Genomic DNA, 15,655 nt, shown 5'->3' with positions numbered 1-15,655 from the left:
TACTTAACTGTGCCTGATTGCCAAGACGCTTTGTGACAGGGACAGCTCGCCAATGTTTTTAGGCAACGTTCGCATTACATGGCTTAATGCTCTATTCTGATTATTCAGTCATATGTGATCTGTCTGCCAATACTGTTAAAATTCATGTTCGAGGTGACCCATATCTGACATCAGTGTGAGTGGATCCCTCCCATGAAATGCCTCACATGCAACCAATAACGTCACCCACATAGGCGTTCAAACAACAATAAAAAAGTCACATTTGCGAAACATTGGGGAAATATGAAGGATATACCAGTGCAAGCTTCATCTCCCAAATGATAGCCATAGAAGAAAGGTCCGAAGAAGTCATTCTGCATCATAAGTAGCCATGTGCTTCTGTTTGGGAGAGTGTGTAGCGCATATTCGGAGAAATATCAGAGCAACATGTGTTTGTTTTCAGTAAACTGACTGTTGTACTAATGGCCTTTTGGTCCACCAGCTCTATTAGCAGCTATTGCTGGTAGCTCTAATGAGAGAGGGGTGTGGGTGCAACCAGAAGAGGAGTCAGGAGTCGTGATGTGGAGCATTCCATTGAGAAACAGTTCCTCCAACACCTTAAGATGTCCAGGGCTACTCCGATATCTCTGTCAGTGCCTCACGTCAAGGCTGTCACGGCATGTGTGCAAGCTGTCCCTGTCAAAAAGTGTCAGCAGTGTATTGACTACTGAGCTATGGCAGCATTCAGTAGTTTCCTTGAACCACTCCAACATTGTATGGTGAGTGATCTGCGCCTGTGCAGTGATGTATGATGTGGAAAACCATGGATGTGTGGGAAAAACACACATGGATTCCGATATGAGTGTTCTAACAATGGTCGCATGGCCAGGAGCTGGATATGTATTGTATTTAGAATCACTTAGGGAAATGGCTAAGATCACAATTTAAAAAATCAGATGTGTGTCACATGAGAGCAAGAAAATCGTATTTGGGGCAACATCTGCTTGTAATGTGAACATTGCTTTTGTCCTGCTGTGACAGCATTGTCGTGAAGTGCCAACAGACATATTGGACCATCACCTCCTGCACCCACACCTCTCTACAGTACTACTAGCAATAGCTGCTCATAGATATATAGCTATGACTTTTGCATTCCTTTGTCTTCTGACCCTCAGCTTCAGCATTTGATGAACTCTCAGCCGACCTCTGCAGCAAATCATTCAGGGGATGAATGCTTGCATCTCAACATCATTCATTTTTTTACCCAAATGCCTGTCTTGTAAATGTGATGTTTTTTATTGTTCCATGTGTATGATATTATTGGTTGCACGTGAGGAATTTTAGGGCAGAGATACAAACATGCAGAAAGAATCACAAAAACTAAGGTGAACAGTGAGGGCAGTGACGGCTTAAAAACAGAGATGGAAATTACTTTGGCCTTTTCAAGATGCTGCAGATTCTCACAGTCTGCAACTGAATAAATAACTTTATGTATTTATTAGGTGTTAGTGCAGTCCATAACAAGTGTTACATCATCTGCCTAGAGGGTGGAAATTGAAGAAAACTATGTGCACCCTTTAGTTGGACTTCTGCAGTAAAGATCCTTGACTGATATGATGTAAGAATGAGTATGTAATGCAGATAAACCATAAGTGTTTCATCAATTAAGACATAGAACCAGACATCAACAGTAGAAAATCAACATTTAATCTACAGAGTTAGACAGGCAAAGTGAAGATATGCTCGTACTTCATTTCTGATCTCAACAGGTTTTTAGGCACAGGGACATATACATTTAAAAATATCATATATTATAGCATATATTATTCTATGTAGCATAAAACCTCTTTACCATGACAACGTATGCACTTCATCGTTGGCTGTACAAAAATACATTTAAATCTCTCTCTTTCTCTGCACATTGTGTGTGTATGTGTTTGTCCACGTGCAACTGTAGGTGTTCTCTATAATGATTTCTACACTTATGTCTGCACATGTCTGTGTGTTTATGTATGTGGTCCTCTTCTCACAGCCTTGGTTTATCCAAAGTCGATACGTGGCCGGTACTCAAGAACCATGGGATACGTCTGCGGGAGAGACAGAAGAAAGAGAAACTGTCTCAGAGAGAGAGATCAATCTTTTGGTCTTCACACTGTAAACATTCACCACACTGCTGCTGCTGGAACACTGAGAGGAATATTGAGATAAATGCTGAATCATAGAAGCTAGAACATGCTGTGTGCAGGTCATCATTTCCAGAACAGACTTTTAGAGAGTTTTAAAAAGGTGCAAGAACAGTAGTCACATCAACAGTGTGCACTTTCAACCCAGTAGAACACGAACCACATACATTCACACACATGCCTGTACTTCTACTTTTGTGAAGACCCCCTTAATGACATATTGCAAGCCCTTACCTTAGCCTTAACCATGATAACTAAATGCCATACCCCAATCTTGACCCTGTGCCTAACCTAAATCAAATCTAACCTTAACCTTAAAACCAAATTGTAACCCTTAAATAGGTTTTTGAAGAAGTGATGTTCTCACTTTTGAAAAACGTCCTCATTCTTGTCTCATTTTACAACATTCTAAAAAGTTAAAATGCTCCTTATCAAAACTATTTAGAGCCAGGTCTCACTCAACAGTTGTCAAAATCCAGCACTTGGGCAGTGACTTGCAGTGAAAAAAGGCATCCTCTTGTTTGAAATGGTAGTACTGTTCTATTTTACAGGATGCGTAATAGCGCCCCCTATCATATAACAGTGAAAACATGGATTGTCAAAATTTCCCGTCAATGGCGGGGAAGTGTTGTGTCATAAATGATGGGAAATCTTGTCAATAGCAGGGAAAGTGTTAAGAAAATCTGGCAACCAGTTATTAGTTTGATCAAAGAATTAAAGTTAATGGGTTTTGGGCTAACTTATATTTAATCATTTTTTTTCCTCTTTTGTCTTATCACCAGTACTCTTTTTTGTTTTGTTCCTCCTTTTGCTGTTGATGTTTCTTTACTGTATTTACACTGTTTTGCAAATACTAATAAACAGACATTTAAAATAAAAGAAGAAAACTGTCCTCACAATGTTGCTTAAAAGTTGTTGCAGTCCCCACTATGTAGTAAGAACAAGTATGTACAAACACACACACATTATATAAAACCCAAACCCTCAACTCCAGTTTGTCCAGAAGTAACAAAAAGAAAGGAAATGGGGTTAATGTAAGCTGCATGTCATAAAAAGTGTTTGATATTGAAATATTCATAATACAGTAAATGCACTGGGCCATCTTTTAACTGTCTAAATAAAATGAAGAACCTAAAAAACCTGAATCAGAAAAATCATCCTATATAATCTTATATTTGGTCATATAGTGTCCAGTTCCATCCAGTCAAATTCTATAATAATCCTTAAATGGTAAAAATCCTCTCCACATGCATTCACTCTATAAACAGAGCTGCTGACAGTAGCAACTGAGAGAGATAAATCCTTTAAAAAAGAGATGAACACTGTATTTTTCTCCCTCTTGCTCATTTCCTCAGAGTCGTTCAGGCCAAAAGGTTGTCAAATATATTTAGAAAAATTGAGGAAACATGGAGAGGGCTTAATTTATCAAGTATTCTATTCAGTTTAGAGGCTGTAAAAGTGCCAGGGCAGGATACATCTCCAGTAGTTAGATTTGCAGCCACATCAAGCCAGACTGACAGAGATGGACAAACCGGGTGACTCCTACTTCATCTGGCATCAAACCGCTGGGTTCCTGAATTCTGAGTTAAAGAAGAATGTAAACCCATTTCCATTAAAGCGTCCAGGATCCACCTGGCTCTGCTCTGTGGGGACTGAAGCCAAGTGTCTGATGCAAAAGAGCCGTATAAGAAAAAAAGTAATAAAGGCCTGGCTGCTGCTCGCTCTGCTGAAGCTCAATTGAAAACTTTATCATTCAATATCTGTGGAATACAGAAAGTATTTGAGACTGCTGCATGTATAACAAGCCACCCTTTCCATTAGGTTTAAGGTGCCATCTTATCAGTTTGTGTGTTTTTGGTGCATTTCATATTATTCTGAGGGCATAAATTTGTGTATATGAATTAGAGAATGCCAATGAAAAATGATACCATCTGTGTGTTTCTCTGAGCTCATTCATGTCGAAATTATTCAAATCCCACACATCAATGCTTTCGGAACAATTGATAAGTCTTAGATTTCTTTAGTGATTTAAATAAGGCTGGCATTGTGCTCAGTGACAGCTGTTTGCGTTGATGGAAAAACAGAGACAGAAAAACAGGAAAACTGTGACCAGCATAGAAGAAATCAATTCAGCAGTACAGGTTGTTGTTATTCCGCTTACAGAAATAACAACTTTTAATCCACACATTTCTTTGATCTAAAGACAAATATTAACTGTTCTTAGCAACCACTACCACAGCTGCCATGTCGACTCTAAATTACATTAGAAAGACACATAAGTCACTCACTATTGATTGGTTAGGTTAGGGGATAAATAACCCCTTGACACCTTGACAGTGAACATAGTAAATTGTTCACTGATAGTGTCTTTAATTTGTCTTTAACCAAATCGTCTCATCTTGCATATGGATATGTTGTGATGATGATGTGTATTGTGGTATATGTGCTGTGGTATGTGTATTGTAGTATGTGGATTGTGGTTTATGTATTTTATTGTACCTTCCATGTTTATAGTGTATTGTGGTTGTAAGATGTTCTAAACTGTATATTTTTAATAACATTTTCAGTCTACATGTAAAAGCTCAACTAAGGACAAGAGTTAAAAATTAGCAATAGCTATAAACTCTCTGTGCAGCACATCAGTCCCATACTCTGTATTGGAACTATGTTAAATTGTATCGTCCCCATCAAATAGAATAAAAAATAATAATAATAATAATATCATATGTCCTTGGAGCAACTTCAGCAACAACAAAAAAATAATAATAAAATGAAATAATGAAAATGAAAATTAAAAAAAAAAAAGAAAGACAAAATGAAAAATTTGGTTGTGTATTTACTCACTGGGCTTATTTTAGGTTCAGCAAAGACAGCCTACTATCATTTCCTGGGCATCAAATACAGAGGCTTTGTCACACCCCTTGGCCCCTATGATATTGGTAAACCCACCCGCAGCTGTACTTGAAGCTTAGAGCAAATGACGTAGTATAAAGAGCAAGAAAGTCTGTAGGTCCGTCAGGAAGGGAAATGGATACGTCAAACAAACACAGGACTTTTAACCAAGGAGTTGTGTCCCGTGTAAAATCAAAAGTCAGTGTTGTTTTTAAGCACAGTTGTAGCACACTGATGTCACTCATGTGACGCATTTACATTTACATCGTTACATAACAAACTTACGTTTTATAACCCCAAACAAGATCTTATTTTAAACCTAACCAAGGGGTTTTGTTGCCTTAACCTAACTGCGACTGTTAACATTACAACATGGTAACGTAACAACATTAACCACATGCTACAATGTGTTTGAGCTGTGCATCACATAGATAGGCTAAAGGGTGCCCTGTTCGTTGCTATGAGATGCTGAGGGGTGTGACAAAGTGTTGGTATTTGACGACGTGTGAATAAAAACAGGGTTGGGCAAGATGGTGGTTTAATACAGAAAAAGTAATAAAAGATGTGTACACTGGTTTAATATTTAATCAAAACCATGATGTTTGTCCTAACATTAACATAAGTGTGTTGTTGCCTAAACCTAACCACATGACTCAGGATGCAAACTCTGGTCTCATGTGTCAAAGTCCTGTGCTTTGTACAACCAAAATTCAATCCAATCAAAAACATCCTGTGAACACAACACAGACATCAGTTACAGTTCACATGTATATAAACAAGATTCTGAGAAGACAGAGTTGCAAGATGGGGAAAGAGAAGTTGTGATCAACAACGATATAAAAGTTGGAATACAGATTGGGTTTCCCAAATAACTGGTCACTGGCTGTCTGGTGAGATCTGTCAGATGATCCCCACTGTGGCATCTCAAAAACTTGAACTATTTTTAACTTTTTACTGCCATAATTGCACAAGGCCATGTCACAACAGCGCCATGCCACGATGCAATAAGTGTAATAAAATGTCAACAAATAGCAATTTCTGCAACTTTAATCATTGTTGCCACATGAAAATTCTTGCAGTGGTGTCACGGAGCTTTCATAGCACAATGTCATGAGTACTACAGGCCAAACAAACACTCCCTGTGATGCTGATGTCATCATTGGTCATGTGGTATCCTCACGTTGAATGTTTAGGTTGTACCTTCAGTTTTTCAGAGGTTAACAGTCACTTTATATAGATGCCTTGGCTCAGAGGGCCTTTGACCTCTCAGGCTCCTGTGTGGGCTTGTGGTCTGTGGGCCCTTCCAGTCATCCATCCATCGTTGTGCTTCAATAATAGAAATGTCAATGCTGACTACTTGCACATTCCTGCCTTCCTTAGCTGTAAAAGCGCATCGAAACAGTCAAAAGATGTGAGCTGCCCTTTTTATGAAAAATCCAAACAGAAAAAAGACGAGTGTTTGTATCAGAGCAGCTGCAAAGTGAAGCGTGTGTCTCCTGTTTTTGGAGTCTGTCTCCTATTTCTGGCAGCTTGAGGCTGCTGGTGCAGCAGAGTACAGCTGCTGTCATCTCCTCCGGCTTTCAGCATTTTGCTGCATCATGCCTCAGAAAAAAAGAACAACACTGAATCCAATCTAACCAGACTGTCACTGGGTCTCTGTATCTGCATCTCTGACACTCTTTCACTCAGCATTTCTGTCTCCAAACACTTTAATTATACTGCACTAACACATATTCTGTTCAGCTGTCAGCTACTTTTAGGGGGATTTTGTTCTGGTGTCAAATGACAGAGATGTAGAATTGTCTGACCTGCAGCACCAGCAAAACTTCTCGAAGGTGAAAAACTGAAAACTAAATTTGCTGTCAGATGCTGTTTGGTGCAGCCAAAAATGACTGAATGAATTGATTTTGCATTGTATAGAAATATGTGGTTATTATGTTTAATGCCAATACATTCTACTTTAATGTGTCCCGTCTGGCGATGCACTGAAGCTTATTAAAAGTCAAAAATGTAGAAGTTCCTCCTCTGGGTACCCTGAATACTCACAACAAATTTAATGGAAATCTCAATATATGTCTTTGTAATCTTTTGCATTAACTAAGGACTTCATCAAGTGGAAATTTTGACTTAATTGAAATGCTCATGAAAAGCTCAGGGGTTCAACAAATTTCATTAATCACCTTTAGAGTTTGGACAATGAGCTCTCACAGATCTATATCCTTAGATAAAGCAGTGACTGTCCTCGTTGATGTTGAATACAGAATGAAATACAACTGATATTATTAATCTTCTATTATTTGGTAAGACAGCTCAAGTGACATGATTAACGAAAAGGTTATCATACCAGTTGCTAACTGGTGGCTATTGCTAAGACAGGTGGAACTTAATGAAGAGATTCAAAGATACAAGGTAGATATAAGGACGGGTTAAGCTGCTGCTCTTTTCTTGGGCGAGTGTAGGAGTTACAGGAGCGTTACACAGGGGTTAGAGAATGACGTCACCTGTCAGAGGGCTCAGTAGATTAATAATGGCACAGCCTGATCCCTACTGCAGGAGCTAGTGACAGGTCAAAACAGCATTTAACATGAATACTGGGCTTCACCCACTTTTTGGTCCATTTTACTGAGTATCAATAACTGTCCTCTGTGACTACTTCAGCCCCACTTCAACCTCCGTCCTCCACCAACATGATGTAAATGTCTTTCTCCCTGACAGCTAGGGAAACAATGAGCTAAGACCTTTTGTACATGAAAATGCCAAACACTCATCTGCAAATTTGAAAATTTGGTTACAGTTTGCCCTACATTTGAATGAAGATGCAATTAATAAAACATTTTAATGCAAACTGATGACCGAACTGATTGACCGCGAGCCGCATCTCACAGACTGTTTGAGGCAAGTTGTTGTATAGCCTAAGATACTGTAAGCTATTTCATTGAGCTTCCTTTAGCAAAGATCTCTTAGTGAATTTGAGTTCCCTCTGGCAAAAATGTATGCAGTATACCATAAAACTTCAATTCATAGCCCGGGCTATTATTTGCTTAAATCACTGAAATCAACAGGCTTATATCTGGGACAGGCCTTTAATGCCTTTCGCACAAAAAATGTTGCTCAGCAAAGATGGGAAATACAAATAAACCGTTTATTTAAATCAGTATGATTATTACTTTCTTAAAAATTAGGTGTCACATAATATATCAATTTGGAATCATTCATTTGATCTAGCTTGACGCAACACCACTTTATCCTGTTAAAACAATACTCACAAGTTTGATTAATTTTTATGTAAAACACTTTTGATTCTTTTGATCTGAGGACCCTTTCGAACTAAAGGAATATGACTAACTTGCAGGGTGATCGAGGAATGGGCACATAATTTGAGGTAGCCCACAACCTGGATTTATACATCCGGAGAACTTCTATAAAAATTAACTGCTTGGCAACCAGACCAGGCCTCGAATTGAGACAGGTGTTTATTTGTCAAAATGTGTAGCCACACTGGGCCAGTAAAAGGGACTAGGTGTTTAACTGGGACTAGGCTTTTAATTGAGGCTTTATGGTATATGTCTAGGGCTTTTATTTTCAAAGCTAAAAATGGAACTGATTGTATATGCATTTATTTGTGCTGCTAAAGTTTAGAAAAATTTACCTCATTTACGGAACAAAATGACAATGCTTTTTTGCTGCGTCATATTCATGTGTAAAAGTACTAATGACAAAAACAACAGTTTTGGAAAAAAATGGTTATGTGCAAATTATTCCAATGAAAAAATGCCCCCAGTGTGTAAGGGCCTTTAGGACAGAGCAAGTAAACAGATTTATTGGAGGTTTGAAGAGCTTAAAATAAATATGTGAATGAGACATTACATTTAAATTCACTAAAATGCCCCTGGACACAAGTATTTATCTTTTTATTTTTGAGATAATGCAAAGCTATGGACTGTTGTCATTCTGCGTTATGTTCTCTGAAGTGTCCGGCAGAAACCACTGGACCAAATATGGATGGTTTTGGTGTAATGGTCCTTTAAGCCCACATAAGACAAGGGGAAAAAGGTTTCAAATATCTAAAGACATTATGTTTAAAGATAAAATTCTGTTTCTGTTTCCCAACTCTACTGTAAAGTATACAGAAACTGTACAAGTAACACAGCAGGTGTGCGTACTCATCTCTTTCTCAAGGAAATTAGATGCAGTGTCTCCTTGCAATCAAATACATCCGTGGTTGCCTTACTGTTGAATCCTGAGTCTTTCTGTTTTTAAGTAACTTTCCAAGAAGTGCTGTAGTTTCTCTAATTAACATCTTTCACACAAAGCACTGTGTGAAGGCACTAGTTTCCCTTAAGGTGTTTTGTTGTTCAGACTCATCCTGGAAAATAAAAGCCTTTTCTAACTTCACATCTTGGGAGTGTTGTGTATTTGAGGTGGTGAAGAGGTTCAGCTCTGTCTGGATGGAGCGCTCGCTTGAAGGTGTTTAGGAAAAAGTTTTGGGTTTCGTTCTTGAGTTTTGTTCCATCATTAGGGCCAGAAACTTTCCTGCCTCTGAACAAACGGTGCCAACACCTGAAACTGATTTGTGCTAACGAGGTGCATCCACCACTACTTCTCAATTACAGCAGGGATGGACCGTCTCTGGCTGATCTGAGAAATACATTTTGTGGTAAAAACAATGTGATTAGTCTCTCTAATCTAATCTGAGAGGGATCTGACCTTTGTCTGAGCAGAGTAAACACAGAGGGACGATCTGGGACGGTTCTGTCTATCCAACACGACCATCTGACATTTAGACTGTGTATGTTGTTTAGACACTTTTTTTTTTATCACCACTTCCCTCTGTCTGCTGCTGCTGTGAGGGATTTGTTGCATTGTGTTCATTCTTTTACTGATATTGATTTAATTTTTTCTTCATTTATTGGTTGCGTGATCACAGACTGTTTATACACCTAGTGACCACTTTATTAGGTACACCTGTACAATCTTATGCAAATCAGTGCAGCTATGTCACCATAAAGTCTAATATGCCATCTGCGATATGTCTTGCTGAGTGAACCCAAAGAAGGTGGATGCTAAACATGTTGTTCACTATAAAAATAATTCTAATGCCAGGTTCACACTACACGATATCAGCCCGATTATAGCGTGGAGCTGCGTTGTCCGGTGTCGGCTTGGATTGTGAATGACAATGAGTGTCGTATGCGATAGTCCATCGTTTCATCTTGTGTAGGGTGTCATAGTAAACGTCAACCAGCGCCACGACAGGAAGTCTAGCATCCTTGATTTTTTTTTTTTTGTCGTTCAGGACTTCTCCCGTCACAGCCGTCACTTTGACCAATAGGAACACAGAGCCACCTGCTGCTGTGGAAACTGTATGGCAACAAAACCTCAGTTTTATTAATATTTCCTCTAGGGATGTTACCACACAGAGTCAAACAGGAAAAATGATGGGGTGAAAAAGCAGAGGCACTTTATCAACCCGGTGAGTACTGCCATTAGCATCAAGCTAGCAAAGAATGTTATTTCTTCACAACGGAGGATATAAAATAATAAAATTTTGTGAGTGGGGCTTTTACTAACCACAACTGCAGAGAGTGCCAGCTTCATTTCAAACAGGCTGCATTAGAAACTAACCATTATCTCTTATTCCCTCTATATTTTTATATTTTTACTTTTTATATTATTACTTTGTCTTGATGAAGTTAATGTATCGTGCCCTAATTTCAAACTCAACACTTCCTGTATCTCTTTAAAATTTAAAGCCCCTTATAATTAATTTGCAGGAACTTGTTGTGGAGGATTCAGTGACTTACTTCAAATGTAGCTCCTGCCATCTGGAGGCACTTTTTACGTTACTACAACAACATTTCGGGACATGAACAGCCACAGTGACTGAAATGATAGTAATAAAAAAAACAGGACAAAATAAAACAATTGACATAACGCACGTCGTGAATGATGACTGGGAATGATTGATCGTGGACCATCTTGTAGTGTGTCATGTCTGTCGGCCAAGTCACACCACAGTTTTATGACACCACAATCGCCTAATCTGACATAGTAACTGTAGAGACAGGCAAAAATTTAATGTAGTGTGAAGTCCACATAGGAATTACATAATTAACAAGTTCTAGGTGTTTTGTGCAAAGTGACATTTGAATGTCTTCAACAGATTAAATAGATGTAATCTTGATGTACTGTTTTGTGTCACATAAATACATCAACTACTGTCAGTCAGTGAACTTTAATATTTAGCACCAACCCAATTTCCTTAAAAGTCTTAAAAAGTCTTGTTTTATATTCAATGTGTCCGTCATACTTCATAGTTTTCTCTACAGTATTTGCTGCTGGCTACTAAAGCATGATTACTTTGGTTTTGTTGGGCAGTTCAAAGCATTTGGCTAAAGATAGAGATAAAATGTTTGTAATGTTAAACATAAACCAACATCTGTCCCTGCCCTAAACCTAAAAGGAAGCCTCTGTATGTTTGAAGTTGGGGCCATATTCACAAAGCTTCCTTGCACAGAGAGTTGCTCTTATTGATAAAATTCTTGGAAAAAAAAAAAAAGAAATTAGAATTATGACATTGTCTAATGATTTCCCCTTAAAGCTAACACTTGTTCCTGGTAAAGATAAAAGTTATTCACAAAGCATCTTAGCCCTTACAAGAGCTCCTGAGGTAAAAAACTGTTAGGGGTACTAAAGAGGACTTTTAGGAGGCTTCTTAAAAAGAGGAGAAAATGGCAGAAAGACAAAGTGTTTGCAGAAGTATTCTCCAAATGCAGGATGCGAGTGAGTAAATAAAATGCTCTAGATTAGATCCTGCAGGGATAATGTTTGTGGTTAATTTCCCACCTGACGAGTTAATGCTATAATGCTAAAAATGAGTCTGATCACAACACTTAGATATTTGGCAACTGGAAAAATGCAACAGTGCAGCAATGATGACTTTGGTCAGTCCCAAGCTTCCATCAGCAGACAACACTTTCAGTCTCATATTGGGATGTAGTTCCAGTGGGTGCTCACACCCTGTAGGCTGACAAAGGGCATGTCTGTGACAACCAATCACATCTGTTAAAAGAACTTCTCACACCTCTCAGTGGGGTCAACCATGCCTCCTCACGAAGGTGAACGTTTCTGTCCCATCCTCGCTCAAAGTTGCTCTGAGAACTTTCCTAAATCACGCCTAAGATAGGACTCCTTACAATTTTTTTAGGGTAAATTAGGAGCTCTTTGAGAGTGTTCTCAAAATGTTTGTGAATACGGCCCCTGGACCCATGTTTTTGTGTCTAAGGGGGTGATCACACAGAAATGAGACGCTAGAGACGCGGACGCTTCAAAGATGCTTAAAACGCTGGAAGGGCTTATTCAATGCGCGCTAGCTACTGGCGTCTGACGCTCAAAAAAGTAGAAAATATTTTAACTTTTCAGCGTCTTCACGCGTCTAAAAACACGTGTCTACAAAAACGGCAGTCTAAAAAGATGCTTGAATCGCGCCGCATCATAGGAAAACAATGGTTTTACTGGAGTCGCGCTTCTAGCGTTTCATCTCGGTGTGATTGCTCCCTAAGGGTGCTTTCACACCTGCCCTGTTTGGTTCGGCTCAGTCAAACTCAAGTTCGTTTCCCCCCTTAGTGCAGCTTATTTGGGCAGGTGTGAACACAGCAATCACACTCGGGTGCGCACCAAAACAACCACACCAAGACCTTCTTGAGAGGTGGTCTCGGCCCAGTTCATTTGTGGTGAGAATGTGTTCCAACCTTGAGCCGAACCAATTGTAGTTACATTACGCATTGTTACTTACTTCCTACTCTCCTGCCGTGAGAACATGAACCAACTCTAGGTAATTATGCAACTTTGTAACAAAATTAGTCCCTGATTCGGACCAAAGCAAGACAACTCCAGGTCTGAAAGCATCTAAAGTGACTAATGGAGATGACGATTTTTGAAATGAATCCGGTATTGAGTGAAACCCTACGGGCGATTATAAACCGTCACTTTGCATCTTTTAAAAGTGCTTGTTTTTGCATGAAAGGCTCTGATTCTTACTAGAAGTATCTTAGAAAATGAGGGAAAAGACCCTAATGGAAAAATGAAATGTTTTTCCTTATCTTTCACTGATACATTCTTCATCATTAGCATGTCTAACAAAGTCTCACTCAAGGAAAAGTCTTGTTGTGAAATCTGGCAGACTTTTCCACATTGCTGAAAACAGCTTAATATTCAGCAATGACACAAATATCTTTTAGATGACACTAAGGCACACTCTGTACTCCAACACAAAAAACTCTTGGACTTGGTAACTAGACTGTGTCGTGCCTTTTTAGTCTCCTGACCACTTACAGTGCTTTAACACTACATGTCACATCAACCCATTTATACACTAGTGGCCGAGGCTACCACACAAGATGCCTCCTGCTACTTGGGAGCAAATTGGGGTTCAGTATCTTACCCAAGGATACTTCGACATGCAGGCTTGAGGAGCCAGGGAAAGAACCACCAATCTTCCAATTAGTGGACGACCTGCTCTACCTCCTGAGCCATAGCCGCCCCACTTCCCAGCACTCCTCTCTCTCTAACTAACGTTTCCACCGTTGTTGTTCTCCAACAAGTCAACTCTCATGGTTTCAGAATTAGACTTCTCCTTGAGCAAGACTATAACAAAAGGTGCGGAAAACTTTCATTTCTTTGTATGGTCCTTTCTGTGATGTTGTTAGACACTTTTAACAATCTGAGCCTGTCAGTGTCGAAAACATGCACTTTGTGGACGTAAACTGAAGGTGCACAATTGCCAACAGGGATTACATTGGTACGATGGTGTCTCTCTATACTCGACCAAATTCAAAAATTGTTGTTTCCATTAGTCACTAGACACTAAAACATAGGGAAGTAGGGTTCAGGTTGAAAAATACTGAAGTTTCCCTTTCACAAATTATTTTAGTAGCTTCAACTTACATTTCTTTCCAAATATATTTGTCTTAATGGAGACACGTTTCTGAAATTATGCATTGGTAATAAGTATTTGTGATGCTATTCAAATTAGTGAAAGACTGACAACATCATTATTGAATCTAATATTTTTGGAAGAAAATTTTGACAGTTAATTCAAACAGAAATCAACTGAACTGTGCAAACATCTTAACTGCTGAATGATATAATTAACTGCCAGTCAGTGCTAACAGCCCTCAGACTGTGTTCATTACCCAGTCAGGACTGACGACAGTATTTCCCAGATACATTTCGAGCCTCGTGTTTTTTTCTTTAAATTACCATCATGGCAATCAGAAGGCGGTTTTCTGTTCCGACTAAATGACATCCCAAGATGCCGAGCGGTAACAGACTTATTTTTCTATGCTCTCCTGTGAGTGCAGCCGTCCTAACTGGCCTCTGTTTGCCTCGGCGTCGGAGGGAGAAAATGAAGTCAAGCTGCAGAGTTGTCAGAGGGATGAGACTGACGAATGACTCGTATCTTCTTTCTCTCCCTCTTCTGTCTCCATTCCTGACTCTCACGCCTCAAATCTGTCCGTCACTGCTCTCCTTACCTTGTCCTTAACCAGACAGGGCTCCAACAAGATTCAAAAATAATTTCTCTCTGTTTATCCTTCTGACTCACCAAGAGGGACATAAATAATTCTGACGGACTGATTTCTGTCTGTTGTTTTGGATCATGAGAGTGGTGGGCAGAGTGGAGGAAACACTGCTGAGAATATTTTACTCATAATGGAACGAGATAACAGAAAATAACTTTAACTTGGCATTTTACTTGAAACAAACTCAGAGCCTTCACCTTGAGTGAATGTTACTTATACACTGCATGCTATACAAAACCATCAGGTCATACTTGTGAGTATGTTGAGCCAAGCCACCATGTTTCCATAAAACTCATAAAGAGAAAAATCTCATTACAGTCCTTGTAATCATTAATTTGCAGATCAAAATACATTCGACATTTGGGTTAAACTGTGCTAAAAAAAGTTCAGCATCATGTCTATATTTCAATGTTAAGTAACTCCTGACTACACTTCAAAACACAGTCATTGAAATGCTGATTTTGAGCTAAATGTGCTCACCTAACCAAAAAGAAGAAAAGAAGACTGTAGGACTGGACAGATCTTATAACACTGCTCGTCTCTGCGGTTTGAATGCCCAGCAGCCTTTTTTGGCTGCGTATCATCAATACAAGTCTACTTCACAATGTAACACTGTGTTTACATAATGCGTGTCCACAACTTTCCATATGGGATAAAGGCCCAGATGGAAAATGACATGACCTACAATTCTGACAATCTGTGCACGCTAACCAGACGATCTGTATCTCATTATTACATAAGAAGGCTGTCAGTTCAAATTGGATTATTAAGGTCAAACAATGTCTGTGTTGTTGGAGAAGAGGCAGCAATTTAATGTGGTTTTATGCCCAAAAGCTTGGTTGTTTTTTTGGTTTTGTAATACCGCCAATGAAATAACAAAATTAAAGTAATGTTGACTTTTGTAACATGTTTAGGTTGTGTAGTTTTCTGGTCATTATGCTGTTTAATTTTATAATGACTAGGAATAATAATTACATAGGCCTATATAATGACTAGGAATAATAATTACATAGGCCTATA

The 15,655-nt window shown here is 38.9% G+C and overlaps 1 protein-coding gene across 2 annotated transcripts in view; it reads right to left on the bottom strand.

Moving 5' to 3' along the window:
• Positions 1–1,665: 1,665 nt before the first annotated feature.
• The window catches only part of LOC126407064 (polycomb group RING finger protein 5-B-like), a 34,886-nt gene continuing 20,896 nt past the window's right edge, over positions 1,666–15,655 (bottom strand). For both annotated transcript variants that reach the window (XM_050071733.1, XM_050071732.1), the window contains exon 9: positions 1,666–2,066. In XM_050071733.1, the coding sequence (XP_049927690.1) occupies positions 2,019–2,066 (48 nt within the window). In that variant the 3' untranslated portion in view covers positions 1,666–2,018. The remainder of the gene's footprint in view (positions 2,067–15,655) is intronic.

The sequence above is a fragment of the Epinephelus moara genome, chromosome 19 (genome assembly GCF_006386435.1).
Source record: "Epinephelus moara isolate mb chromosome 19, YSFRI_EMoa_1.0, whole genome shotgun sequence".
In the NCBI taxonomy this organism is placed as follows: domain Eukaryota; kingdom Metazoa; phylum Chordata; class Actinopteri; order Perciformes; family Serranidae; genus Epinephelus; species Epinephelus moara.
Note: the sequence above shows the minus strand (reverse complement) of the source record. Positions and strands in the feature narration are given on the sequence as shown.